Source organism: Hesperophylax consimilis, chromosome 30, assembly GCF_061612785.1.
Source record: "Hesperophylax consimilis isolate HC1 chromosome 30, BYU_Hcon_1.0, whole genome shotgun sequence".
Classification (NCBI taxonomy): Eukaryota; Metazoa; Arthropoda; class Insecta; order Trichoptera; family Limnephilidae; genus Hesperophylax; species Hesperophylax consimilis.
Window position 1 is genome coordinate 5,752,784 of NC_142865.1, and position 27,615 is coordinate 5,780,398.

Here is a 27,615-nt window from a genome sequence, read left to right on the forward strand (position 1 = left end):
ATTTATGTACGGTTTTTCTCATTCTCTAACAATAGACCGAAACCACGTGGAGAGGTGTAAATCATCTGGGGATAAAGAGGATTTGGTTACCGCAGTCGACACGAATTTAAAATAAGTCACTCTTACAAGACCGAACACCCCAAGGATCTGTGCATTTTCATTTTAAACAATGTAAAAGTGCGGTGCTAAATCTTTTTAGATTATGGAGAAAATATCAGCTTAAAAAAAATAAATCTTTTGGTTACAATTAGAGGTTTAACTAATTAAGTTATTATGAAAAATCCAAAACTTGTTGAAAAGTCAATAAAATCGCACATTAATTAAGAAGGGATGTTTTCAAATAAATAAATAATATATACGAGTATGTACAATTAAAATACCTTTTGATTAATAGAACTGTTTTTAAAGTATGATTAAGTATTAAGGCCTGAAATCTAAATTTAAGTTTTGTATGAAAAACATTCCTTTTAACGTCTATTTCTTATCTTCTTGTTGTGTTCCCACAAACAGTTCTCCAACTCATCATGGTAGGAGATTTTAAAGAATAGGTTATTTATATTGAATCAGGGATTTATTAAATAATTCGCGTATTACAATAGTGACTTCGATAGTCGATCTACCTAGGAGCTGGCTAAATGAGATCTGCGAACACCATGTTTGTCTGGAAGCAGCCTAACTGGCCCTGGCGACTACTGACCACTAGCTGCCATCTTGCGGACTCCCAAGCAAGCTCTTTGCACTGCCCTCTATGATTGCATCTGTGAAGCTCTTAGCTAACTCACTTCCCAACACTTCTCAACCTCTGTTGTTTATCTTGGTACAAGAACACCCAATGGTATGCAGAAAAACACTTTCTTCTATTTTTTCTTCACATCGGTTTTATTTTCATAAAATATAAACCCAAATATTACTAACTATAAGCCGTAGCTGAAGTTTACTGGTAGGTACCAGATTAAGGGTCTAATTTGCCTTAATCAGTAGTGGTATTCCACTATCTACCACTTCTGACAGACAACTGTCACAGATAACTCTCCGAGACTGACCGTCTAAGACTCACTCTCTCTGACTGACTGACTATCAGCCGCAGCTGAAGTTTACTGGTAGGTACCATATTAAGGTTCTAATTTGCCTTAATCAGTAGTGGTATTCCACTATCTACCACTTCTGACAGACAACTGTCACAGATAACTCTCCGAGACTGACCGTCTAAGACTCACTCTCTCTGACTGACTCACTAACAGCCGCAGCTGAAGTTTACTGGTAGGTACCATATTAAGGCTTTAATTTCTTTTAATCATTAGTGGTATTCCACTATCTACCACTTCTGACAGACTACTGTCACAGATAACTCTCCGAGACTGACCGTCCAAGACTCACTCTCTCTGACTGACTCACTATCAGCCGCAGCTGAAGTTTACTGGTAGGTACCAGATTAAGGGTCTAATTTGCCTTAATCAGTAGTGGTATTCCACTATCTACCACTTCTGACAGACTACTGACACAGACCACTCTACGAGACTGACCATTCAAGACTCACTATCGATGACTGACTCCCCATACTCAGGGTATCTGCCTTTTAAATTAAAAAAAAACACAAAACCCATTTAAAAAAGTTGATTCATTCTGGAATTAACAATATGTTTGAAACAGGCCGTATGTAAGCAATGCATATTTGTAGGCTACTTTTTCGTGCCAACTCTAAGTAATGACTTTTATATTCATAAAAAAACAATCTATTTCTCGACTAACCTGTATTTTTTTCTTTCCAGGATTGTGACCGCCATTTGTGACATTTAGTGACATTCTAAATTCGAAATCCGCCATTCGAAAAGCAACGCTGTGATTGGTTGTAGTGATGTGAAGCAATGAAAGTGGAAAAGTGCAGGTGTCGGTCAAACAGTGTACTAGGGAGAAGCAGTCTGAATACTGGACTGAAATGGAGGGCGCTACAACTAGCGGTCGTGCTCCTCGCCGCATCGTCTTTCGGTAAGTCACTACTATTTGCATAAAAAACATTAGGCCAGATTTTATGATTGCCCTATAAAGTTGGCGATAGTTGAAATACTCCAGATTAAACAATCTACCTACAATATTGTTCTCCCGGTTAAGAACTGTTACATGTTTTACAAATATTTTTTCACTTCTTCTAACTCAGCAAACTTATTTTGTGGCACCATTTTAATTAAAAATTAATAAAATACTTCGTTTTAACCACTTTTATTGTTTAATTACCAACATGTTTCATGAGCAACGCTCACTTCTTCAGGGTTTTTGATAAAACTAATTATAAATAATAGACGTAAACAATAGTGTCAATAGATAAATAATAGACATAGACAATGGTGTCATTAAAAAATAATAGACAAAAACAATGACAACAATGAAAAGATAAAACGGATAGGGGAAAGAGAGGCAATATGGAACAATTTACAAAGGGAATAGGTTTAATATTGGGTCATTTAAAAATAATTTTTGATTATTAATAATATTCAATTTTGCGTTCACACTCTTTCTAATCTCTAAAATTTCTAGTTTATCTAACTGGATGCCATTGACATTACAATGTATTAATTCTATTCCAGTATTGAAGTTAATGATAGAACGTCCAAACCCTTGTCCTGCCGGAAGGAGCTTCCGGAAGGACAATTCGACGAGTGTGCGTCCTGCCAGCAGTACGCAATTTTTTGCGGTTTTTGTATGAATATAAGAGGCTGTCCTTCTAGCAGTACTCGACTTTTATGCATGTTAAAAATAGGCAGAGGTGACAAACTTTCTGTATTTTATTTAATAAAATTAGATATGGGCGCTTATTAACATAACAGGGTAGAAAATAAACAAGAAAATGAAAAAAAAAACGAAAGTGAAAATTGTATTTATTTTGAGAAAATTAAAAAAAGGTATAATAAAATAAGACATGGGCGCTTATTAATATAACAGGGTAGAAAATAAACAAGAAAATGAAGAAAAAAAAACGTAAGTGAAAATTGTATTTACTTTGAGAAAATTAAAAAAAGGATTATGCTGGAATTCCATTCGCGATATGGTAGGTGAAGCAGTTTCTTCCTGTCTGTGGAGAGCATAAAACACATCGCGGACCACATGTCTTGCAAAAAAAGCTCGCCTTCTGCTGTTTTTTGTTGACTCTGGAGCAAACTATACATTTGCGTTGAACTCTCTTTCTGTCATCTGATTTTGACAGGGCCTCAAGAATGTGTTCTCCGCTGTGAGCGATGTTCTCGTGTGGTGGCGGCTCATTCTCTTGTAGGTTATCATCGTCATTAATAGTTAGAGCTAATACCAGGTTGGTAGTAAACCACCTGTGAGACACCTGATCATGTTCGGAGCGAAAGAAATTATTAAAAACCAAATACGCATTCGTTTCTATAATGCCCAGAACTGAGGCATATATTCTATGTTCCCATTTTTGTGTGCCCCAAGCTTTCTCCAATGCCAATCCATCCTGCCTAATGTGATTGTGAATATCGATAGCCGCAGCCCCGTCAAAATATTGCTGGACTAATTTAGGCCGATCGACTTCTCGGTAAAATAAATTTCCTTCATCGTCCCACCTTCTTTTGCGTGATGGCAGGCCAGGCAGTGTCGTTTCGCAAGTGGCTACAAATGTATGAATCTTTTTGTCTCTCCAGGCACAGGCAGTGAGCTGCACAGAGTCTTTTTCTGCTGTACTCACAACAGATGCCCCCTTATGCGTAGGACACTGAGCTGCCATCTCAGACACAGGATAGAAACTATGTGCTGTCTTTACCAGTCCAATAAAATACAATCCAACTTTGAATAACTCCACAGCTGTTTTGACTGAAGCAAACCAAGAGTCACCAACTATAACTCTGCCAGAACCATACCATGGCTCTGTCAATCTCAAAGTAGTTGCAGTTCCTGCGCCAAATTCTCTTTGCCATTTCTTCGTACTCATTGCTCATCGTCATCTTCGCTCGAAGAAGAAGAACCCGATTCAGACGATGCTGAAAAAAAATCCATTATTAGTGATCAACAGACGCAAAGGGGTGTAGGTACTCAATATATTTAAACTTAAAATTATTTTCCAAATAAATATAAGCAATAATTATTAGCCAGAAACACCCATACAAATTGAAAAAATCTTCCGAGAAGAAATAATAACCGCCGACGCGTCGCGACGGTACTCACACCCTCCTGATTTCCGGTCAGGTGATCGATCCATTGAGCTACGCCGGCCTATCTCCTGTCCCGTCAAATTATTCAATATGTATTAGAAATATTTCGTTCAACAACTATTGCTTATTTTATTATTTCACCTAAGAACAACATACTTTATTATAGTAGGGAAGGCAATTTTACTTGCTAAATTCCCCACTAGATAGCGTCGCGACAAATTATGTCTACATTTTATTGGTGAATACTTAGAATTGTCAAATATTATTATTTTTCGTCGTCGGCAGTTATTATATCTTCTCGGAAGATTTTTTCAATTTGTATGGGTGTTTCTGGCTAATAATTATTGCTTATAATAATTTGTAATCCTTTGTGATATGCATAAAAACCTTGTCTTATAAACATTAATAAAGTTTATCAGTTAAAAAATAATAAAAATATTTTTAATACACACACACCCAGGCACAGACACACAGGCAAGCACGCGCCCACACACACAGACACGCAAATACATACGCATACATACCCATACAAGTCAAACTTAGCAAAGTTAATTTATGTTGTGCCTGTCAAAAAAAAATTGTCAATCACGTAAATAATGGAAACGAACAAGCAACCTCCAAGTACTATTTTTTCTATGGGAATATACTAGGCTTACTATAAACGTAAGCCTATGAATAAAATAAGAAAGTTTGTACTTACAATGTTCTTCATTTGTATTTGCTTCCACTAAATTGTCATTTTCGGTTTCAGCAATTAGAACTCCAACGGGCACGGTTGATATTTTTTTGTCAATTTCCCAATATACCCTTGCATAATTGTTTTCTAACTTTTTTACAGTGCCCCAACAATAACTAATGTCGTAATTATCACCAAAATGTTTGCGACTCCATGTGTTTAGGCCATCATTTTCGTCGAAATACGTGGCTTTGACGCGAACGCGGACCCCACGTCTTATACTCGCCGCCATTTTGGCCAGACTGATCGCAGAAATACGATTCAAAAACTCGCTGAATCAGAAAGAGACGCACTATGCAATGCAGTTAACGGCATCCTGCTAGCAGGCCTACAAAGCCGCATATAAACAAAAAACTTACGTCCTACCGGTAGTACGTAAAGTCCTGCTGGCAGGACGCTGGACGTAAAAGTATGACTAGTTTCCAACAAATGGTTGGCAAACTCCGAGAAACTGTTATTATTTAAAGATTTCATATGTTCTTTAATCCTTATTTCAAAGTTTCTCGAAGTTTTTCCTATATAAAAGAAACCACAATCATTACACTTCAATTTATAAATTCCAGATTTTTTCATTTTTGAATCTCTGTCTTTATTATTTAATATGTAATTTTTAAGTTATGCAAATAATAAACTTAAAAATTACATATTAAATAATAAAGACAGAGATTCAAAAATGAAAAAAATCTGGAATTTATAAATTGAAGTGTAATGATTGTGGTTTCTTTTATATAGGAAAAACTTCGAGAAACTTTGAAATAAGGATTAAAGAACATATGAAATCTTTAAATAATAACAGTTTCTCGGAGTTTGCCAACCATTTGTTGGAAACTAGTCATACTTTTAACTTCAATACTGGAATAGAATTAATACATTGTAATGTCAATGGCATCCAGTTAGATAAACTAGAAATTTTAGAGATTAGAAAGAGTGTGAACGCAAAATTGAATATTATTAATAATCAAAAATTATTTTTAAATGACCCAATATTAAACCTATTCCCTTTGTAAATTGTTCCATATTGCCTCTCTTTCCCCTATCCGTTTTATCTTTTCATTGTTGTCATTGTTTTTGTCTATTATTTTTTAATGACACCATTGTCTATGTCTATTATTTATCTATTGACACTATTGTTTACGTCTATTATTTATAATTAGTTTTATCAAAAACCCTGAAGAAGTGAGCGTTGCTCATGAAACATGTTGGTAATTAAACAATAAAAGTGGTTAAAACGAAGTATTTTATTAATTTTTAAATATTTTTTCATATTCAGTTTATCAGTTTAACGTTATATCATGCTTAAAAAACTTTGTGTACAATTTTCGATAGCTCACTAGGCATATTCTGCTCTTATAATCCCCAGTTGGGCGTAAAACCAAAAAAATAAATAAAAAAATAACCTTGCTATTGTCAATGACTTCTTCTATTTTTACATTATTTGGAAATTGTAAAAACTCCTTCAATAAACAACGTATTTTTATATATTTTTTTAAATTTATAAAACGTTATATAATCTATTTTTCTACTTCTTTTTCCATTCTGACATAATTCCTAAATGGTAATAATAATACAAAAATGAAATAAAATGAAACATAAAAATCATTTTGAAATTAAATTTTTATTACATATTTGTAATAAGCATTTACTTTGTGGCTCGTCATAATTTACAATAAAAGATATAAATTTGTTTTAGACCAATTTCATTTTAATTGCACTCTACCGGTTTCGGAAGCACCCTTCCTTCGTAAGGAGAATATTAAAATCAGTTTTTTCCGAAACCGGTAGAGTGCAATTAAAATTAAAGTGGTCTTAAACAAATTTATATCTTTTATTGTAAATTTTTACTGTCAAAAAATTACATAAATTATATCCATTATAATTCGACTCGATAATTCATTCGAGTTCAGAAATAAGATTGATGTTTTGCTCGAGCGTCCGCGATTTTTCCACTATTCACTACTGGATTCACTACGGGTTCACGACTTAGACCACATCAATATAAAATATTATTTGCGTAAATCATTTAGGTTTACACCAAAAAATTCAAGGTCCTGACTTGAGTTGACAAGTCTGGCCATTCTGGATATTGGTGAAAGGTATCCATAATTAGTGGAGTGTTGATTGAGGAAAAGCAAATTATTATTTCTGAGTCTACGTGAAGGGATATTAAAAGGGTTGAGTTGCAACAAAGTAGGTGAGTCCATCATACTGTTAATCATTTTGAAAATGCAGATGAGATCAATGTCCTTCCTACGTTTTTCTAAAGAAGAAAGATTTAATATAACTTCAAAGTTCATCGTATGAGTAATCTCCTCTTTCTAGCCTTGTGACGGGCAATGTGTTGGCCGTCAATTGGCCGATATCCTGAACTTTGAAGAAGTTAGCAGTATAAAATATATGGAAATAGGCAACAAAACGCATAACACAGAGTTAAAATTGACAATTAATGAGTAAAAACTGAAAAAGTAAATGAAATTAAGTAACTAGGTGTAATACTCGATTTAAAACTCACTTTCACAGCAAATTTTGAATATGTGCTAAAGAAGGTATTAAAAAATGTCAATTTTCTTAGAAGATTAAGAAATAAACTAAATTTAAACACTACAGAGCTCATTTATAAAACTTTAGTTGCTCCACATTTAGATTATTGCTCTACTATGTTATATTTGGCCAATGAAGGAAATTTGAACAAACTAGATGTTATACAGAATAGAGCTATGAGATATATACTGGGAAAAGGCAAATACGCAAGCATTTATCAAATGAGAGAGCAGCTAAATTGGATTCCGATAAAAAAGAGACTGTTATTTAATGTATTAAATTTAAATTTTAAAGTCTTGAAAAACCAAATGCCTAAATATTTTAAGGATGAAATTGTTTTTAATAGAGATGTTCATAATTACGAAACTAGAAATGTAAATAGAATTAGATTGTCACATATGAAGAAATCAAAATCACTGAGCTGAAATGTATGATGAAATTGCCTGAAAGTCTGAAGAATGAATGAATTTAAAAAGAAATGTTATGTTTACTGTAAAAATCTTTAAAGTAACAAAAATGAAAATGAATGTTATCTTGTTTATATTCAAATGTTGCATAAACTAACTCAATAAATAATAAAAATAAAGTAAATTTTACATTTTCTTTGAAAGGATTTTAATTGTGTTCCTTCCGTCAACTTATCCACTGTCTCAAAGTTATATTGTCACCATAATTACGGACAAATTAGCCGATTTGAAATTACGCTTTCTGTGATACTTCTCTATCTAGCTGTCACCCTATTCGAAGCCATTTTTCGCTCAGGCGAACGACAGCCGCGAGTGATGATTAGTCGATCCATTGTTTAACAGTAAGTTTCACACCAAATGGTGGTAGTGAAACACGAAGAGATGAATTATTTATTAAGTAGTTGTGAATATATTAGCGATGGATAAATCCAATGTTCCGATGAGAACTGTAAACTTTGAGACATTTCTATTTATTATACTAAAATATAGTCGCTATCCGCGTCTGTCTGTTTGTGCGCTTGGTTCTTCTAAAATACGCAACCGATTTTGATAGCATTTTCACTATAATTTAGAAAATTTATTCTGGAACGTTTATATATATAAAACACTCATATTTAATTTATAAAAAGTAGAGCAAATTCGATGTTTTGAAATCAAGACTAAAAAAAATATTTTTACTGTGCGCTTACATTGCTAACGCTGGCTAAACCTTATGAGATACATCAAAATAATGTACTACGGAATTGTAAATCTTAAAATGACCTACAGTAAAGTCTTTTGTGGTATATGTCTATATCCTAAGGATAACTCCCAGAAACGCCGAGAACACGTCAACTAGTACTAAAATAAAGTCGGAATTGGATGGTATTGATCTGGACAACGTTTACTTTCAACAAGACGGCGCTACGTGCCACATAAGCAACGAAACCATTGATCTTTTACGTCTTAGTGTTATCTCTTGAAGAGGTGATCACAATTGGCCACCGAGATCTTGTGATTTAACACCTTGCGACTTCTTCCTTTGGGGCCACGTGAAAGAGAATGTCTACGCCAACAGCCCAGCGTCGATTCAAGACCTCAAAGATGGAATTCGTGAGGCTATCGAGGACATAAGGCAGCCACTTTGCGATTTGGTTATGGAAAATTTCATGAAAAGGATATGGTCCTGTAGGCGTGGTCGTGGTGGTCATTTGACTGATTTTATTTTTCACTATTAACGGCATATCTTCCTCTTTATAATGAAATAAACATTTGATCATTTATATTAAAAAATGGCATTTTTCTTTGAATATCAAAATAACAACTCTTATTGGAAAACCCTATACATGCATATTATATTTATAGTAAGTACGTAGTAAGTAGTTGTTTTTATTTTATTTTATATTGTAGAAACAAACAGTACATGATTTACATAGATGAAACAATAAACAGGAATAAGATACTTCATGTTGGGTACCTATGATATGTTTCCTTGTAATGTCTGCTAAGTGGTGTGTTTATTCCTTAATTACCAAATGACGTGCGTAGTATATAGGTGTGTGAGTCTAATGTATGTGTGAGTGTTTGTGTGTGTGTGTGTATGTGTGTCTGCATGTATGAGCATTGAACATTTTAAATTATTGACATTATGCCACGTTTGAATTTGGGCAGTGAATCCGAAAAAAATGTTAATGTTAGAGTTTAGACAAATATTATTTACAGTATTAAGAGCTCGGTTAATTGGCGAATTAGATGCAGCATTTGTTTTATAATTAAGCGTGTGGAATAGCACTGTATGTCGTGTAAGTCTTAAAGGTTTTAATTAAGAATCCATAAATGTCTACATGAAAACTCATGTCGCCAATTAGTTTGTGACCTTTTCCTTGTCAGTTATTTAAAAAAAAATTATGGGTGTACCGCACAATAGTCCCAACTGCTCCCAACCGTCTGGATGTAGTGAGCATCCCCAATTGGGGTATTTCGTGAGGTAGTGATGACGGGGAGGTGATGGGGAAAAGGATGGTGTGGAAGTACTTGGCTGTTCAGATCTGGTCACCAAACACGACTAAAACCATTTCAAGCAACGTTTAAATTCTGAATGGTGGTTCTTCAACATGGCGATACTGAAAGTATCTACCATTCTGGAACTTGCCGCAAATATACCATAAATTAATAAATCGTGAAGTAACACAATTTAATCAAATAAGTTTTAACTGCGCACGCCGGGATTTTAAACCGCGACAACCGGATTCGTATCAAAGGATCGTAACCACTCAACAAAGAAAACACATAACAAATGCGACCTTAGTTTTTTTTATGATTTTTCTGATTTAAATTTTAGTATAAAAATCGCAAACATTGTTTTCAATAATTAAATATTAAAATTTCGGTATTTACGCATAAAGTTATTTGTTAGTTAGCATGAAGAGATTGGGTATGACCAACATTTATTTTGTGTATTAACTACTGTAATGTCATCCAATTTCAGAGTATTGTGTCTGCGTGAGTATGCCACCAAAAGTTGATAGAATGCATTGTCATCGACAACGAGTCTCTGCCTTATGCTCTGTTTCAGCTCGATCGGATGTAGATTTTCACATCCAAGATTCAAATTCACTTATTCATTAATTTAAGAAAAAAAAATAAAATTCAAATGTATTTAAAGAAAAGGGATTCCATTTTAATATCAATCTTCATTTTGAATTTTTTTTTGGTTTGACTGACGATTGAACCTTCCTCCCCAGGGACTGGGGTCAACCGCGCTAACAACTTTATAACGTGTATTTATTGCTGCAAATTTTAATAATGTCATCCAATTTCAGAGAAGTCCACCAATAAGTGATATGATGCATTGTCACCGACAACGAGTCAATCTGCCGGGTTCCAGCTCGATTGATTGTCAGGAAGTGGGTTAATTTTCACTTCCAACATTCCATTTTATGTCAATCTTCATTTCAGAGTATTGTAATTTTGGAAACCGTAAAACAAATCTTACAAATTCTATTTCATTGGATTAAATTCCTTTTTTTATTACCTCCCCATTTGGTAAGCTTAAAATAACAATAATATACCAAGTGTTACAAAAACCCCTCACGGCTCCGGATTCCTTTGTTCCTTGTTACAGCTTGCCGACAATGTTAGAACATTACATTACTGTAACAATGTAACTTTGCCGTTGATACGATGCAGTGTGCCGACTCTGTAACAAAGGATTGCCAGCTTATAATGTCAGATATCGTGTTTAAAGGGATAACTTGTACGGAGGAAGTGGATATAACGCGGTTTTATAATTTAAAATGGTTTTATATTGCTATTATTGTGAATTGTAAATGGTCTGTCTAAACTCTCTTTAGCGAAATAATAATTTCAGCACCTTACTTTTAATTTAATTTTTTTATAATTTCTGGGCTAAGAGGATATTGTGTCAGCGCTTTATTAGCAGCAGACACATACCTGGACGGATGACGAACCTCGTGCTGACACTGTTGGTGGATGCGGTGCACTCTCTCGCTGCAGCAGCTGGTCCAGTTTCTTCACTACCTAGGATTCTTGCTGCAGAGTCTCCATCTTCTATCTTCGTCGAAAGTCACAGCTTTGCTGCCAAGGTCTGTTATATATGTGAAGATATTGTGTCAGCTCTTTATTAGCCGCAGACACATACCTGGATGGATAAGGAACCTTGTGCTGGCATTGTTGGTGGACTCTTTCGCTGCAGCAGCTGGTCCAGTTTCTTCACCACCTAGGATTCTTGGTGCAGAGTCTCCATCTTCTATCTTCGTCGAACGTCACAGCGGTGCTGCCAAGGTCTGGTATCTATGTGAGGATACTGTGTCAGCGCTTTATCAGCAGCAGACACATACCTGGACGGATGACGAACCTCGTGCTGACACTGTTGGTGGATGCGGTGGACTCTCTCGCTGCAGCAGCTGGTCCAGTTTCTTCACCACCTAGGATTCTTGCTCTTCGTCCGTCCTCTCTGCCTACCCCTGCGGGGAAACGGAGTGATGGTTAGTAAGTTAGTTAAAAAAAATCAATGTAAATGTTGATATAATTGTTAGCCCTTAAATAGAGGGTAGGTGGTGAATACAGACAAAGGAATTTAGGGGAGGTGACATTAGGTTGAGTTGGGATTCCTAAAGGGTATTGGGACATCTGGGAACGTTTATGTCAGTCATCATTTGGACCAATGCTAACGATGCTTTTATTATCCCCAAAAGTGTCAAACTCCTTGGCTCAGAACGTGCTTAAAAATCCCTTTGGTGTAAATAAGACTAAAAGAAAATAATTGTGTATTTTTAGAGAATCATGCACTGTATTACTAAAAATTATAGTGAACATATTATTCCTATGATTAACGACCTTACATGTGAAAACCTAACCAATTGAAACATAATTTAAAAACTGACTTAAAATTTATATTTTTTTAATGAAAAACTAATGTTTATAAGACAAGGTTTTTTTATGCATAGCACAAAGGATAAATAATTATTATAAGCCAAATTGTTGATTGAAGTACTAGTCCATATCGAATTATTTGCTTGTTGGAAATAATTTCATTTGGTTCAATTCCCGTCGGCGGCATTTATTTTTAATCGGAAGATATTTTCATTTTGTATGGATATTTCAGGCGACTAATTATTGCTTATAATAATTTGACATAAAATAGTTAATGGAAAATTACACAAGATAAATACATTTCTTATCCAGTCGAAGAGGGTTGTTTATCTGTTGTATAAACTTGAAATTATAATAATTTATAATCGAATATCGGAATTTTTCCAAGGAATTTTAAATGTTCTATATTTTTCTTCATTTTGAAGATTTCGTAAAAAATAATACCATTTTTGAAAGGACACAAAATTGCCGTTTAGAATTATTATTTTTAAAATAATATAATGCAATATTTTGATATTTCAATCATTTTTGATCAAAACGTCGAAAAAATTCTCAGAATTAAACGTTGATTTTTAAAAATTGTATTTCATATAAACGCAGAATTTTCTTTCATTGAAGTTTCAGTAAATTCACGCGGTAAAAGCCAATTAAAAATTGTAAGAAATAACCTATTTTTTTCAGTAACATGAAACTATGTTTATAATGTTACATTATTAATGAATTAAAATTGGCAAAAAATTACACAAATAATCGTTAATATATTGAATTTTATTAATATAATAGTGAATTTGTCATCAGAATAGAAATTATTAACAAACACATGTTTCAAACCACGCAATACATATAACAAATCATAGCTGTCATTTTCCTGTTAAAACATGCAAATGGCGCGTCTGCCAAAGCACGAGCGAGTCTGCTAAAGGACTATGCTGTCAGATCTTACGCGGCCAGAAAGACATTTTTTATTAGTAATAATTCGAAATAAAATTTGTACATTCTTTGTACAATGCGTAACAAAAACACAGTTTAACGGTTGTGAAGTGATTTTTTTTATTAGTAAGGCCGTAACTATCTAACCATCGCGCCATTTCCGTGAAGTGGTAGGCGGGGCGAATGTACTGGATAGTAGACAGTAACAGTCAGTCAGTTTTGGATAAGGGTAGGCAGTAAGAAAAACAGACAACTAATTGATCACCTTACCACAGCCGTGTAAGTTTTCGTTAAGAAAGGCTAAGCTGCCGACTTTAGCCGATGTTTGTTGAGATTACCTGCCTCATTAAATTTCCAAATAAGTTCTTCATTTTTAATGTGAATACCGCACAAGAGTCCCAACTGCTCTCCACCCACCGTCAGGAGTCAGTAAGACTATGAACGGAGAAAACTTACTGATAGAAAATATTGCTAATTTATTAAGAATCTCTACAAATTATTCGTTATCCGGTTAAAAACGGGACTAGAGGCCTATAACAAATGATTTGACCATTTTTATAACAAACTATCAGTAAAGCACGAATATGTTATCAGTAAGCCGGAACACGTGTTCTTAAAAATAATAATATTGTCGCATCCCGTCCATTATATTTATTCGGACAAGACTAGCTGCGTGAACACGTGTTCAGATATATTTATTTATTTATTAATTTTCGGGTAATTGACAGTTTACATTTATTTCTGTTTGTACATAAGTACAGGGTTTTCCAATAAGAGGTGTTATTTTGAATAGCCCGCTATTTCGGTAGATGTTACTTTTGAAGCTGTCAATTTTTGACATTTGACAAGTAGAAACTACGCCATTAATAAAAATGAAACGATACACGCTTTAACAACGCATTGAAATTATTAAAATTCACTAGAGTGAATCAAATGCAAATCATCTTGAGTGATGAGGCCCATTTCCACCTCGGTGGCTTCGTCAATAAGCAAAATTGTCGCATTTGGGGCTCGGAAAACCCAAAAGTTATTGTTGAAAAGCATCTTTATCCTCAACGTGTGACTGTTTGGTGCGGTTTATGGTACGGCGGAGTCATTGGACCTTACTTTTTCGAAAATGATGCTGGAAAAACAGTTACGGTGAATGGATTGCGCTATCGAGAGATGATTAATGATTTTTTTATGGCTGGAATTGGATAGTATTGATTTGAACAACGTTTACTTGCAACAAAACGGCGCTACGTGCCACACAAGCAACGAAACCATTATCAAAATAAAACCAATAATGTATTTCCTCCTTGTGACTTTACCTCTACTGAGACAGCATAATAAGGAATAAGTAAATTAAATTTATAAGAAAGGAATATGAATAACTACTATTTTACTAGGAAATGGTCACGCAGTCAAAATTTTAACAGTATCTTGATAAAATAAGCCGTAATAATATTTCTCTATGTGCCATTATCTCACTAGCTCCGGTTAGTACGGAGCGGTTGGGACTATTGTGCGATACTAACATAAAAAAACCAATAGTCTATAAAAATATCTTTGTAAGGTATTATTTTCTTTTACGTCTTAGTACCAATTTAACAACTACTGTTAATTATTTTTCATTTCAAATATTTATCCCTATTTTTGTCCGGTGGATTAGGCTTCAAAGGATATTCAGTTTTTTTGTACGGCGATGTGTCAGCGAAAGAACATGAAAAAAAACACAAAGAACGCTCAAATTAATCTACAAAAAGCCTTGTTACATCTTTTTCCAAATCTTTTCACAATACCCACATCAAAGTAATTCATCATTGGAAATAATAAAATTTGAAAAAAACCTTTTTTGATATTTTATATAATTCTTTTTTTTTGCATTAAACCCACACAGGAGGCCTTGAAGAAAATAATTTCATTTAATCTCTTATCTTTGTGATGTGTCAGCGCTCTATTGGCAGCAGACACATACCTGGACGCTGTTGGTGGACGCGGTGGACTCTCCATCTTCTATCTTCGTCGAAAGTCGCAGCGGTGCTGCCAAGGTCTGTATCTGTGAGAGGATAGTGTGTCAGCGCTCTATTAGCAGCAGACACATACCTGGACGGATGACGAACCTCGTGCTGGCACTGTTGGTGGACTCTTTCGCTGCAGCAGCTGGTCCAGTTTCTTCACCACCTAGGATTCTTGCTGCAGAGTCTCCATATTCTATCTTCGTGTCACCTGTTCCTGTACTTCATTTTACTTAACTTAACTTCACGTTATTTTTGTAATATTTATATTTTTTGTAATACCTGCATCAACTGTAAAGCGCCCATGAGGCGACATCTCACAAAAGCGGCGCTATACAAATTATCCAATAAAAAATAATAATAATAATATCATCTTTGAGAATGCTGTTTTAAATTTTCGTTTAAAATCGCTAATATTGTCTTAAAAATAATTAAATTTTGAGGTTTAACTCATTAAGTTATTCCAAAAGTAAAAAATATTAATTTAGTGTACGTATACAGGGTGTCCGGAAACTCGTAGTACAAGCGGGAAACTGGTGAATCTACATCACATTTGGAGTCGATTTTGTAGTATACTTTTTTTTTATTTGAGCTTTCGTTATCGAGTAAATCGAGTTTGAAGTTGATTTTTTTTTATTTTTTTTATTTTTTTTTAAATCAAATTCTTATAAATTATTACTGAAGATCAAAGTACCCAACTAATTAAAACTATTTGAAAGTGAAACAAATGAAGAAACTCTGATTTGAAGCATTATTTTGAAATCACCCTTCATTTAACCCGGTGTAATCATAAAATATTTCTGCTCTGCAGGGTTAAAACATCTGTTATTCAACCCTAAACACCAGAAAAAACTTTAACCCTAAAATAGCCGAAAAATATTTTTTTTTGGTTTTTTTTTTTTTTTTTTTGAAAATGCTCAAATCAAAAAACTTAATGTTTTTTTGGGTTCCCCATGTGGTGTAGATTCTCCAGTTTCCCGCTTGTACTACGAGTTTCCGGACACCGTGTATAATCACATTAATAAATCAAAATTTATACCAATAATGAAATATTTAAGCTGATTATATATATAAATTTACTGTACAACGCAAAGAATTTAAATGAATTGAGTGCTTTTTGATTCTTAGAAATCAAGAGGTTTTAATTTCCCATAGGTTCTGTGGTTTAGAAATAGTGTTGTGAAACTAAAGGAGAGGGGCGTAGCAGCAAGTTCCTTGACTCCGTATTGAAAGGTCAAGGTTTCGAAATCTTAAAATCAAAATGCACAGCAAATATCTAGTCCAGATACTAGCTATTTAATTTATTTGTATTTCTCTAAATAGTATAAAATAAAGTTGCTATCCGCGTCTATCTGTTTGTGCGCTGAGTTCTTCTGAACTACGCAAAGGATTTTGTTACAATTTTAAAAAATAATTAATAAACATATTACGAGGTGTTTTTTGTTCAGTTGAGTAGTTTCAGTTTCAGTCTGTATTTGGTGTCAGTATATTTTCTATTTCTGATCTCCCTATGTTTTGTATCCAGCTTTATATTTGAGATTTAAATGTTATAATATTGTTGTGTGTTTTGAATAAGAGTAGGATTTTGTTGTAGAGTTTAATACCATAGTGTAGGAAGCTTTTTTAATTTTTTTTTATTTATTCTCATTTCTTTACACATATAATACATAATAAAAAATAGTATATAATAACAAATAGTATAAACAAGAAATGAAAACCCACTAGGGCACTGCCTGAGTGTGGGTAGTATAAAAACGATTATATTTCTAAGTACCTAAAGTATAAGATACATAACTAGAATAAGTGAAAACGTTTTTTTTTAGTTATTATAAAAGTAAAGAGAAAACAATATGTACTACAGTTTAGAAAATTACAGCAAGTGAGTTGTAGAAGGATAGATATATTTATAGAAATAGCGTTTCAAAATCTGCGTCATTCAGCCATCATTCTACCTCTTTAGGCCCATTGTCCACACAGTCGTCTTTTGTAGGATGCATGTAACCTACAAATGAAGATAGGCGTATTTTGCATATTTGTTATGTCCACGCTGCTTCATGCAATAGTCAGTCACGTTACAAAACGTCTCAGTTTTCTTTCAACTAGCATCGAGAAAGCACGTTTTTTGTTGTGAAAATGTCAAGTGATGATGATGAACTCATTATAGCATACAATTTTATTAGAAGACGAAGAAACAGGCGAAGAAAGTACTGGATTCATCCATACATCGAAATAAATATAAATTGTAGATTGTTTGTTGCTGCCAGAAGATGATTCTGTATTTCAATCATTTTACCGAATGACTAAACATACGTATCAAAATTTAGTCTCTACTGTTGGACCACTGATACAAAGACAAAATACTGCAATGCTGTTGGTCGAGTAGTGACATGTTGCCGCGCGCACCGCATTAGGAACGCATGACGAACGCATGACGAGCGGCTGACGTGACGTTGCCGCTTCGTGGACACAGATTTCATTGTTTCTACGCAAGATGCAAGCATTCGTCTTGCAATCGTCAATTGACGAAAGCGTGCGTATGATGCGCGGTTACGTGGACAATGGGCCTTACATATTTTATTTATCATTTGAGTTTGTAGTGGTAGAAGGTTAAATGTACGAGGACCAATGAAACTGCTATGTGTCTGCATTAATTTAGTATTTGTTTGGGGGGTGTAAAAAATATTATTTGTTCTTTAGCTCATTCTGTTTTCATTTATTTCGAAATTATTTTTGTTTTTAAATAAATATTTCAGAGTTTGTAATATACATAATTTACGAATATTAAATAATTTATATTCTTTGTATAATAAGTCGGTCGAGAATGTTTTATTTTTGTTATATATGCCCAAATGTTGTATATGTTTTTGACCCTGAAATCTAGTGTTTCTAATATACGTGTTAGTTGTTATTTCTTGTGTTTTGTATTTATGAATATAAAGAAGATAATATTGTTTTAGAATAGACTTGTTTGAGTGACACGATTGTTAAGTTTGTTGAAGATTTCTTTAGTGCTAGTTGTTTTCGGATATTGTCATTTTGCACTTCCCCATATAATTCTAAGAGCGATTGGCAAAGACCATGTAGATATGCATTAAGTCTTTTTTATTAAGGAAATTCCTGATGGTTTCGAAGAAATAACATAGTTTTTTATTTTTATTTTTAAATAGTCAATATGTTCAGATTTAATTATTCAATTTCGTTGGTTATTCTGGCCTAAAATCAAAATTAAGTTTAGGATGCACTGAGAAAAAATTAGTATGGCTGATTTATTGAAATCCTGTTAAAAACGTGATGGCTATCCATTTAGAATATATTGGGACACGTGTTCACACAGGTGTCCTTTTCCTGATAAGTATTATGACGAAATGCGACAATATTGGTATTTTTCATTCGCACATTCGCATTTTACTGATGCTTTGTTAGGAAATCTGTCAATTCATTAGTTAAAGGCCTGCAGTCCCGTTTTTATATCAGTAAGTTTTCTTCGTGTGAAAAGCCGTGCAGCCGTTCCTCTTAAGAACACGCATACCCAAATTCTACCAATTTATAGCAAGTTTCTCGGAAAGTTTTTAAGTTCCAAAAAATATATGTTTTTTTTGAAAATAGTATCTATACATTTGTTTCACCGAACCGTTAATTATATGAAATTCCCTCGATAGAAAAACATCACAAAGTAAGCTCCGCAAATTATTAAAAACACGTTTTGTTCTGTTATTTAATATGTTATAGGCATGAAAAAATTCACAGTGTATCTTTAAATCCAACTAAAGCATTTGTCGAGAGATTTTTGCTCTATTTCAAACTAGTAGTGTTTTATTAAATATTTTCAAAATTTTCGCTTAATTATTATCATTTTTGTAATATTAGCGCCATCTATCTTATCTGGTCTCCTTTTTATGCTGTCCACATTCGACGCATTGAATCTGTTCAACATCGGTTCTTAAAAGGGATTGCTAGGAGGCTAGGATTAGAAAAAGGCAAATACTCATATGATGAAATTGAACTAACTCTAAACCTCTCTTCTTTGGAAGTCCGTCGGAAAAGAAATGACCTCATTTTCTTCTTCAAAATTATAAATGGTATTATTGATTCATCTACTCTACTACAACACATTTCCTTCAATATCCCCTCGCACAGACTCAGAAATAATGAACTGCTCTTCCTCAACCATCATTCGAAAAATTATGGATATTATTCACCATTGTCCAGAATGTGTAGAATGGTCAACTCATGTCAAAACCTTAACTTTTTTGGGATAAGTCTGAATGATTTTTGCCAGTCGCTAAACAAGTGACGGAATATTATAAGTGTCCCGTGGTCCTGACCCACGGCGTAGTCTTGACTTGGATTCGACTTGTCACTTTATTTTCTTATATTATATCTGCGTAATGTCTTTGCTTTCATGTACCTTTGTCTACTCCTGTATTTTTCATTTTATTGTATTCGTGTTATTATTTTGTAATTTGGACGATGTCCGTTAATAAATAAATAAATCTATCTAACATTTGGACCTTAATGTGTTCACCAAACTTCCTGTTGCTTTAGAAAAAAAAATCTATTAACCATAAACTACTCGGTGAATAAAATCCTTTATAAAAGCAAGGTAGTTTCTATATATCTTTACAGTTCATCGATGAACCTTATATTGTCCAGTATTCCTCCTTTGATTGAAATAAAATCGACAATATATACCTTTACGGTTCTTGGAGACGCAGAAAAACACTAAAATAAGTCCATGAGATAAGTATTTTTATTTACTCCCTTCGAACAATGACTTTTCTGAGATTCTGGGCCTTTATTGTGTGGGCCCATAAAACCTTGCCCTTCCCTTCTCCCTTCTTCGAGTGACAAAAGAATTTGCTCCACTTTACTGAAATTTCAGACTTTAACGTTTTATACAGCGATGAAAAAACTGTTAAGAGGTTGTGTTATGCACTAACTCTTCTTTGAACTTTAAAGCAGTTTTCATAGGCCTTATACAATATTTTTTTCTGGGCTTATAAAAAGACTTATCTAAAAAATACTCGATTATTTCAAAGGTCAAGATGTATTCTACTCGCAGTATTTAATTAAAGCATCTGAAACATTTCTTGGCGACTAAATTTTCAAACCAAAAACACATAATTTTGCGTTACTATGTATGGTATCGCCTTAAATATAGAAGTTATAAAATGTACATATAAGACCAAAGATTGCGACCGCAATTTTTTGAAAAAAAAACTTTGTGAATTATTTTTATACGAAACGACTAAAGAGTGAGATAACAATAATGTTTATATGACATTTGTCTAATTATGTAACATGTATTTTTTTTCATTTTCAGTAATTTTAGCAAAGTGTGAGCCGTTTTAAAAATTATGTTTGTTTTTAATAATAAAATTTGATGGCGTATTTAATCACCTTTTAAAGACAGTTATTAATTTTCGGATACGTTCATAAATATTCCATTAATTTGGATTTTATTGAGAAGCTGAAATACACACAAATTCTTTGACTTTTTGAGAGCGTCTTCAAGAAATATAACGGTCTATATGCCAGAGGCTGAAGGAAGTGGGGAGGGGAACAGGAAGGTGGGAAGTACCTGGCTATCACAGACATAGGAATTAATAGACGAGAAGATAAGGGCGAGGGGTAAAATCAACTGTTGAAGAACGAAGGGAGTAAGGCTGACTGTGATTCGTCAATAAATCAATCTGACAGTAAATAGGCATCTCGCATTATAATATCACCATTTACTTCTTAAAAGTAAAATCTGCTTTTGAATGAATAGACATTTTTACATGGGAGCGCAAATTACTCGCCACGTTATGAACTAATTTGCGAAGTCCAAATTCGGCAAAGTAAATTTCTTCTGTTTGCAGAGTCGTAGTTAGTTTCAGAGTATTTAGTTAAGACACTTTTACAAATGTCTCATAATTTACTTACCCCAGTAAACAACGATGAGCACACTTGAGAATCGCTACATTGAGATGTGATAGTATATGTTTCTAAAACTGATCCATATAATACGGTGTGAATAAGCTTAAAATAAAGTAAAATAATGCTTACTTATGGAATGTAATACGACAATTGGGTTTATTCTCTTTTTCACATCTATTTTTACAAGTTTTCATATAAAAAGTCAACATTTTGCCGTGTTATTTCGTAAAATGAACCGATGATGCCTCGACCATAGTTCGCACAAGAATGATGACGTCACGTTTTCAAATTTCACTTGAAGCCATATGCGAGCCCAGCCGGTTCCAATGGAACCGGTATGGGGAGTGGGGATAATACGCTTTTAATCACTTAGGGCAGGTCTACTAATATTCATATGTCTATGCTGGCTATTCAGATCTGGCCACCAAGCATGGCCAAAACCATTTCAAGAAACGTTTCAATTCTGAATGGTAGTTTTATGTCAGGGCGATAGTGAGAGTATCTTCCACTTCTGACAGCATCTTTAAGAAATTTAACGGTATATATGCCAGAGGCCTTAAGGGTAAAGCATTTAATACGTTCTGTACCAAACAGAGACGTTCATTCCATATAAGCACATGTCGCATTCTCTACCCCACCTTACTCGCATAAAGCGAAAATAACACCATTTAAATCCCCAAATTATAATATGTAATACTATATATATATATATATACACGGTGTCCGGAAACTCGTAGTACAAGCGGGAAACTGGAGAATCTACACCACATGGGGATCCCAAAAAAACATAAAGTTTTTTGATTTGAGCGTTTTCAAAAAAAAAAAAAAAACCAAAAAAAAATATTTTTCGGCTATTTTAGGGTTAAAGTTTTTTCTGGTGTTAAGAGTTGAATAACAGATGTTTTAACCCTGCAGAGCAGAAATATTTTATGATTACACCGGGTTAAATGAAGGGTGATTTCAAAATAATGCTTCAAATCCGAGTTTCTTCATTTGTTTTACTTTCAAATAGTTTTAATTAGTTGGGTACTTTGATCTTCAGTAATAATTTATAAGAATTTGATTAAAAAAAAAAAAAAAAAAAAAAATCAACTTCAAACTCGATTTACTCGATAACGAAAGCTCAAATAAAAAAAATATATACTACAAAATCGACTCCAAATGTGATGTAGATTCACCAGTTTCCCGCTTGTACTACGAGTTTCCGGACACCCTGTATATTGTCGTGGGCTCAAATCATTTTATTTAATGAATTTGTGTTATTTGACCTTTTTATAATTTAAAAAATTATGTATAGTATAATTGCGGCACGTTCCATAGTGGAAGATACTGTCAGTATCGCCCTGATGTAAGACCACTATTCAGAATCGAAATGTTGCTTGAAATTGCTTTAGCCGTATTTGGTGACCATATCTGAATTACCAGATATTTTCCCATCTTCCTTTTCCCCGTATCATTCTCCTCCCATAACTTTCCGCCTCACAACATACCCCAATTAGTCTCAATGCACTGGCTCCAGAGGGATGAGAGCAGTTGGGACTATTGTGCGGTATTAACTAAAAAAAGGTCTGTTGATTGATAGCCATTAATTTGGTTTTTTACTACTGCCTACCATGATTAAAAACTATATGCAAGCGACTGATACCAAGCACAGTGGAGTTCAATACAATAACGCTTATAAACAATAGTTTCAGCGACCGGGGACTTGCAGTGCCAGTGAAATGTTGACATCAGGTAGAGAAAATTATTTTTATGCTACAGTGAAGCATAAAGCGGCCAACGATACAAGCTATTAATTTCTCGAAATGCTTTAAGGCGAAGCTTAATGCCAAATCACTATTTTGATTAATCTTTATAACGAATTGGTGTATATTATGAACAGAGATGTGCTTTATTTCAAATAAATCCATTTCAAATGGAAATGCAAAATGCAAAATGGGTATTTTCCATTTTGCATTTTAAATGCTTTTCTAAAAACAATTTTGCATTTTGCATTTTAAATGCTTTTCTCAATGCATTTTCCATTTTAAATGCTTTTTTGCAACTATCTTCCTACTATCTCCACTCATTTTTTTTCATAATCCCCAAATATCAGTCGGTCCTCAACCTCGCTATGAGAGATAATTTCCATTTGTCCAGTTGCTCCCTGGTAGGAGCCCTGGCAATTGAGTGATACCATTACAAAAAATACTGATTCAAATACTGAACATGAGGCCATGACACTGTAATATTAAATGTTAGATAGAAATTTCTATGTTTTTACGTTGGCAACATTAGTCCTGTGCAAATTTTTTGTGGTTTCATAATCTGTAGTCGTGGTGTTTTTGGATTTACCACCATGTAATATGTTTGTTCTACATTGATGTCCATTATTAAATGACAAAATTGTTTAAAAATTCTATAATTATTTTAATTGTTTGACCTGATAAACCATTTTGCATTTTCAATGCATTTTGAAAATAGGTATTTTGCATTTTGCATTTGAAATGCTTTTCTAAAAACCATTTTGCATTTTGCATTTTCAAATGGAAAAGTTTTGACCCATTTCCATTTTGCATTTCAAATGGTTTTGGGTACCCATTTTGCACATCTCTGATTATGAATACCAAAAAATATGCCTTAGGTAAATTGAAGGTTTTCCTATCGTTTCGCTTGAGTAGAATACAAATAAAAAATAAATTACTTAATAAAAAAATATAAATGTAAACTAATAAAAAATATTTTTTTTCAATAGAAATGTATGAACGCATAAAGGAAAAAACTTTTAAAAATACAGTAAGATTATCTGTGACAGTTTCACTTGATTAACTTTTTTGATTTCTTATAAAATTATATACAAAATAAATAAAAACAAGTTTTTTGCTTGAAATCGAACGTTTTTAGACTCCGTTTGTCAAGCGATTTTAATGCCTATTACCTACAGTATAAGGTATACACATTTTTGGCTTGTAAATTCCCTTTAACAAACGTCGTAATCGGTTGGTTGAACGTCCCAATACAAAAATAAATGGATGCGTCAAAAACCTACATATGGTAAACTTATGATGTAATGTAACATATTATTGTAATAATGGTGATGTATGTATCAAACACGAACGCTATTCAAGTTAGTTACAAGTATATGTACAATAATTTAACACATAATTTCTATTTAAGGCATACGTAGTAATGCAAAATCATGTGTTTTTGGTTTGATAATTTAGTCGCCTAGAAATGTTTCAGATGCTTTAATTAAATACTGCGAGTAGAATACATCTTGGCCTTTGAAATAATCATGTCTTTTTTAGATAAGTTTTTTTATAAGCCCAGAAAAAAATAATGTATAAGGCAAATGAAAACTGCTTTAAAGTTCAATATCTCTTACTTACGAACTTGTTTTCGGTTATGATTTTACTGTATAATTTGTAAAATTAAGTTATTTATAAAATGATCCGAATTTTTTAAATTATTTTTGCCTGAACATCTACAAAATAAAATAAAAGGCACTTTTTGACCATGTTTTTTTGTTGCATAAATCAAAACAGGCGGATGGTGTTAAGCGGGAATTTAAACCTTATCGCCATCTACGTAAGGGGTGTTATTGATGGCGGCTTGATTTAAAATATTACACGACGTAGTGCATCGCCTTAAACTAGAAGGTGGTGAGCGAACACGCGGTGTGGTAACCCGACAATAGAAGGTACGCCATTGTTGGATGACAATATAAATTAAAATTATATTATCTTCTTTGTTTTGTTATTTCTCTAACTAACCTAAGGTCTATTACAAAATCCTAATTATACTTCTCCCCTAAACCTTTCCTTTTCGCCTTCCCTACTTTCATAAACCTCACAATGTTTCCTAAATGAGAAAGTCACGCTTCCACTCTCAAGAAGTATAAAAAAGATTAAACTTTTAATTTGTTTCCATCCCTCTGCTGCGTTCTTGTTCGACAATCCAAAGCTGATTGTAGGTACATAGTTTCCTTCTTTACCGACTTGGCCGACCGAACCCGGACTTATTTCAATTGCCCAGAATAAGACGCGACCATAAATACTACCCGAAACGTCCAACTTGCGAAATCCTCCAAATCCGCGGGGCTTGGAGCGGCCTGGAGATCGCTTCAAGGTAGCGAATAAATTCAAAAATATTCGAACTGATTATTGAAAACAGTACTTAAGGCGATGCCATACGTCGTGTAATATTTTGAACCGCCATCAATAACACTCCTTACGTAGATGGCGATAAGGCTTTGATTCCCACTTAACACCATCCAGCTGTTTTGATTTAGGCAAGAAAAAAACATGGCCAAAAAGTGCCTTATATTTTATTTTGTAAATGTTCAGGCATAAATATTTAAATGTTTTCCAATCATTTTATGAATAACTTAATTTGCCACATTATACAACAAAACCATAACCGAAAATGGGTTCGTAAGTAGGAAATTTTGAACTAAGCAGTTTTAGTAGGCCTTATAAATTATTTTTTTCTGGGCTTATAAAAAAACCTATGTAAAAAATACTCGATTATTTCAAAGGCCAAGATGTATTATACTCGCGGTATTTATTTAAAGCATCTGAAACATATTTAGGCGACCAAATTTTCAAACCAAAAACACATGATTTTGCATTACTAAGTATGGCATCGCCTTGATTCACTTAATAGAACACTCACAGAACATTGTTTATTTAAAAATACGTTTTATATAGAATTTTACAAAATCACAATACAAGCTGCCTGTTTCATGGTGACCAATTGAACTTTTTTATTATTAGTTATTTATTAGTTATTTTGTATAAAGTCTTGTTGTACCGTGTTCTATTACACGGAAATGGACTGTAAATCAAATCAACAAGGATACGACAGTATAAAGCACATTCAATTGGGTTTGAAAATCACGGGAAATTTGGAATGATGGAAACAGCTTACCTTGAATTCCCACGAATCCCTGCAGTAGGGCTCTCGACGAACTGGCACTGTACACAGGGTGAAATTGCCTCCAAAACGAGATAATATTTGATATTATTTTGATATTTGCAAACAGAGCACAAAGTATGTGAATATACGACTCCAATTCACGAGGACACGACGATGCACCTGCTTGCAACACGACACGAATACGAATACGGACTTGCGACAATTTACAATGCAACAAATCACCTTCTTCTTTCTCATGTGGGTAAGGCTTTTTTTAAGGAAGGAAATGGATAGTATGTGTTGAGAAAAATAGTCGGTATTATCCAAAACTGTTTCAATACTAAATACTAGTGTAAACATATGAATTGAATATTATGAACAAGTTGAAAATCAGAAAACCTATGATAGAAAGTAGAAAATAGAAAAAAACCTTAATTCAAACTTTTAAATTTCATGAATCGTTCAAAGTGAAACGATCCCCTTCTTAAAAAGGAAGAACAACTATAAAATAATATTCTACAGTTAAAAGGCAAATATATGATAATTATACGTCAAATACATGTCCTCCTATTTTAAATTCATTTTCATAAAAAAATACAAATTTTTTAATCAAACTAAATATAAGATATTCCAAAATCTAACTGTATTATTCCAATAACAAAAACTTCAATTGACCAGTTACAGTTTAATTTTCTTGCTCCAAAATCTTCAATAATTTGACAGCAATTTCAATATCCTGATGAGTGACTGTGATAGTTTTGGTGACCTGTTTCTCGTACTCAGGTATATGTTTGTGGGTAAACGTGTATTTGTGTGTTTGTGGGCATGTGTGTATATGCAGGGTGTTGGGTATATACTTTACCCTTTAAGATGGTCGGGTGCGTTCCTTAACGCCCTGTATGTAGGTATTTATGTACATGTATGTGTATATGTATATGAGTGTATGTGAGGGTGTATGTGTTGATATATTTCTATCAATACTATGTAAAAAAATTATGAATATAAAAATCATTCATCCATTTCCAGCATGATTACTTGTCTTGTTTTATCTAATTATAACATTAACTTGTTCTCTTTATAAATGATAAACATTTTTGAACATTGAAATCTAAAAAGGGGAACAATTACATATATTAATTTTATTTTTGTTTTGTTTTTAATGAAAAAATTAAAACGTTAGTTAAAAACTACATCTTTCTCTAGTGTTTTTATTTGTACCCCCTTAGGGCGTGTTTTAGATTTTGTGCAGCTCAGAAACATTCATTTACTCTACGTAAGGGTTGGTTAACAGTTGTGTGGGGTTTGAAATAGGTTTATTAGTAAGACTCAAACTCTTAATTTGTATTGTATATCTTTTATTCAAAATCAGTATAATGTATTAGTCACCATGAAACAGGCAGTTGCCTAGTATGGTGATACAATGTATCTTGTAATGTTTATTAGAAAATAATATGTATTTTAAAAATAAAATAAAATAATTTTGGGCAGCGGCAGGGCTCTGATTTTAATACGAATCTACAGTTTTATTCCGAGATTGAAAAAAAGATTTACACGAGATTTTTAAAAACCACTCCATCCCCTTTTCCAAATCCTTAAAGCTGAAT

General features: G+C 33.4%; 1 protein-coding gene across 1 annotated transcript in view; it reads left to right on the plus strand.

Moving 5' to 3' along the window:
* The window catches only part of LOC149409568 (uncharacterized), a 334,816-nt gene that overhangs the window by 16,747 nt on the left and 290,454 nt on the right, over positions 1–27,615 (plus strand). The window contains exon 2 of the mRNA XM_089649446.1: positions 1,770–1,986. Within this exon, the coding sequence (XP_089505572.1) occupies positions 1,866–1,986 (121 nt within the window). The 5' untranslated portion in view covers positions 1,770–1,865. The remainder of the gene's footprint in view (positions 1–1,769; positions 1,987–27,615) is intronic.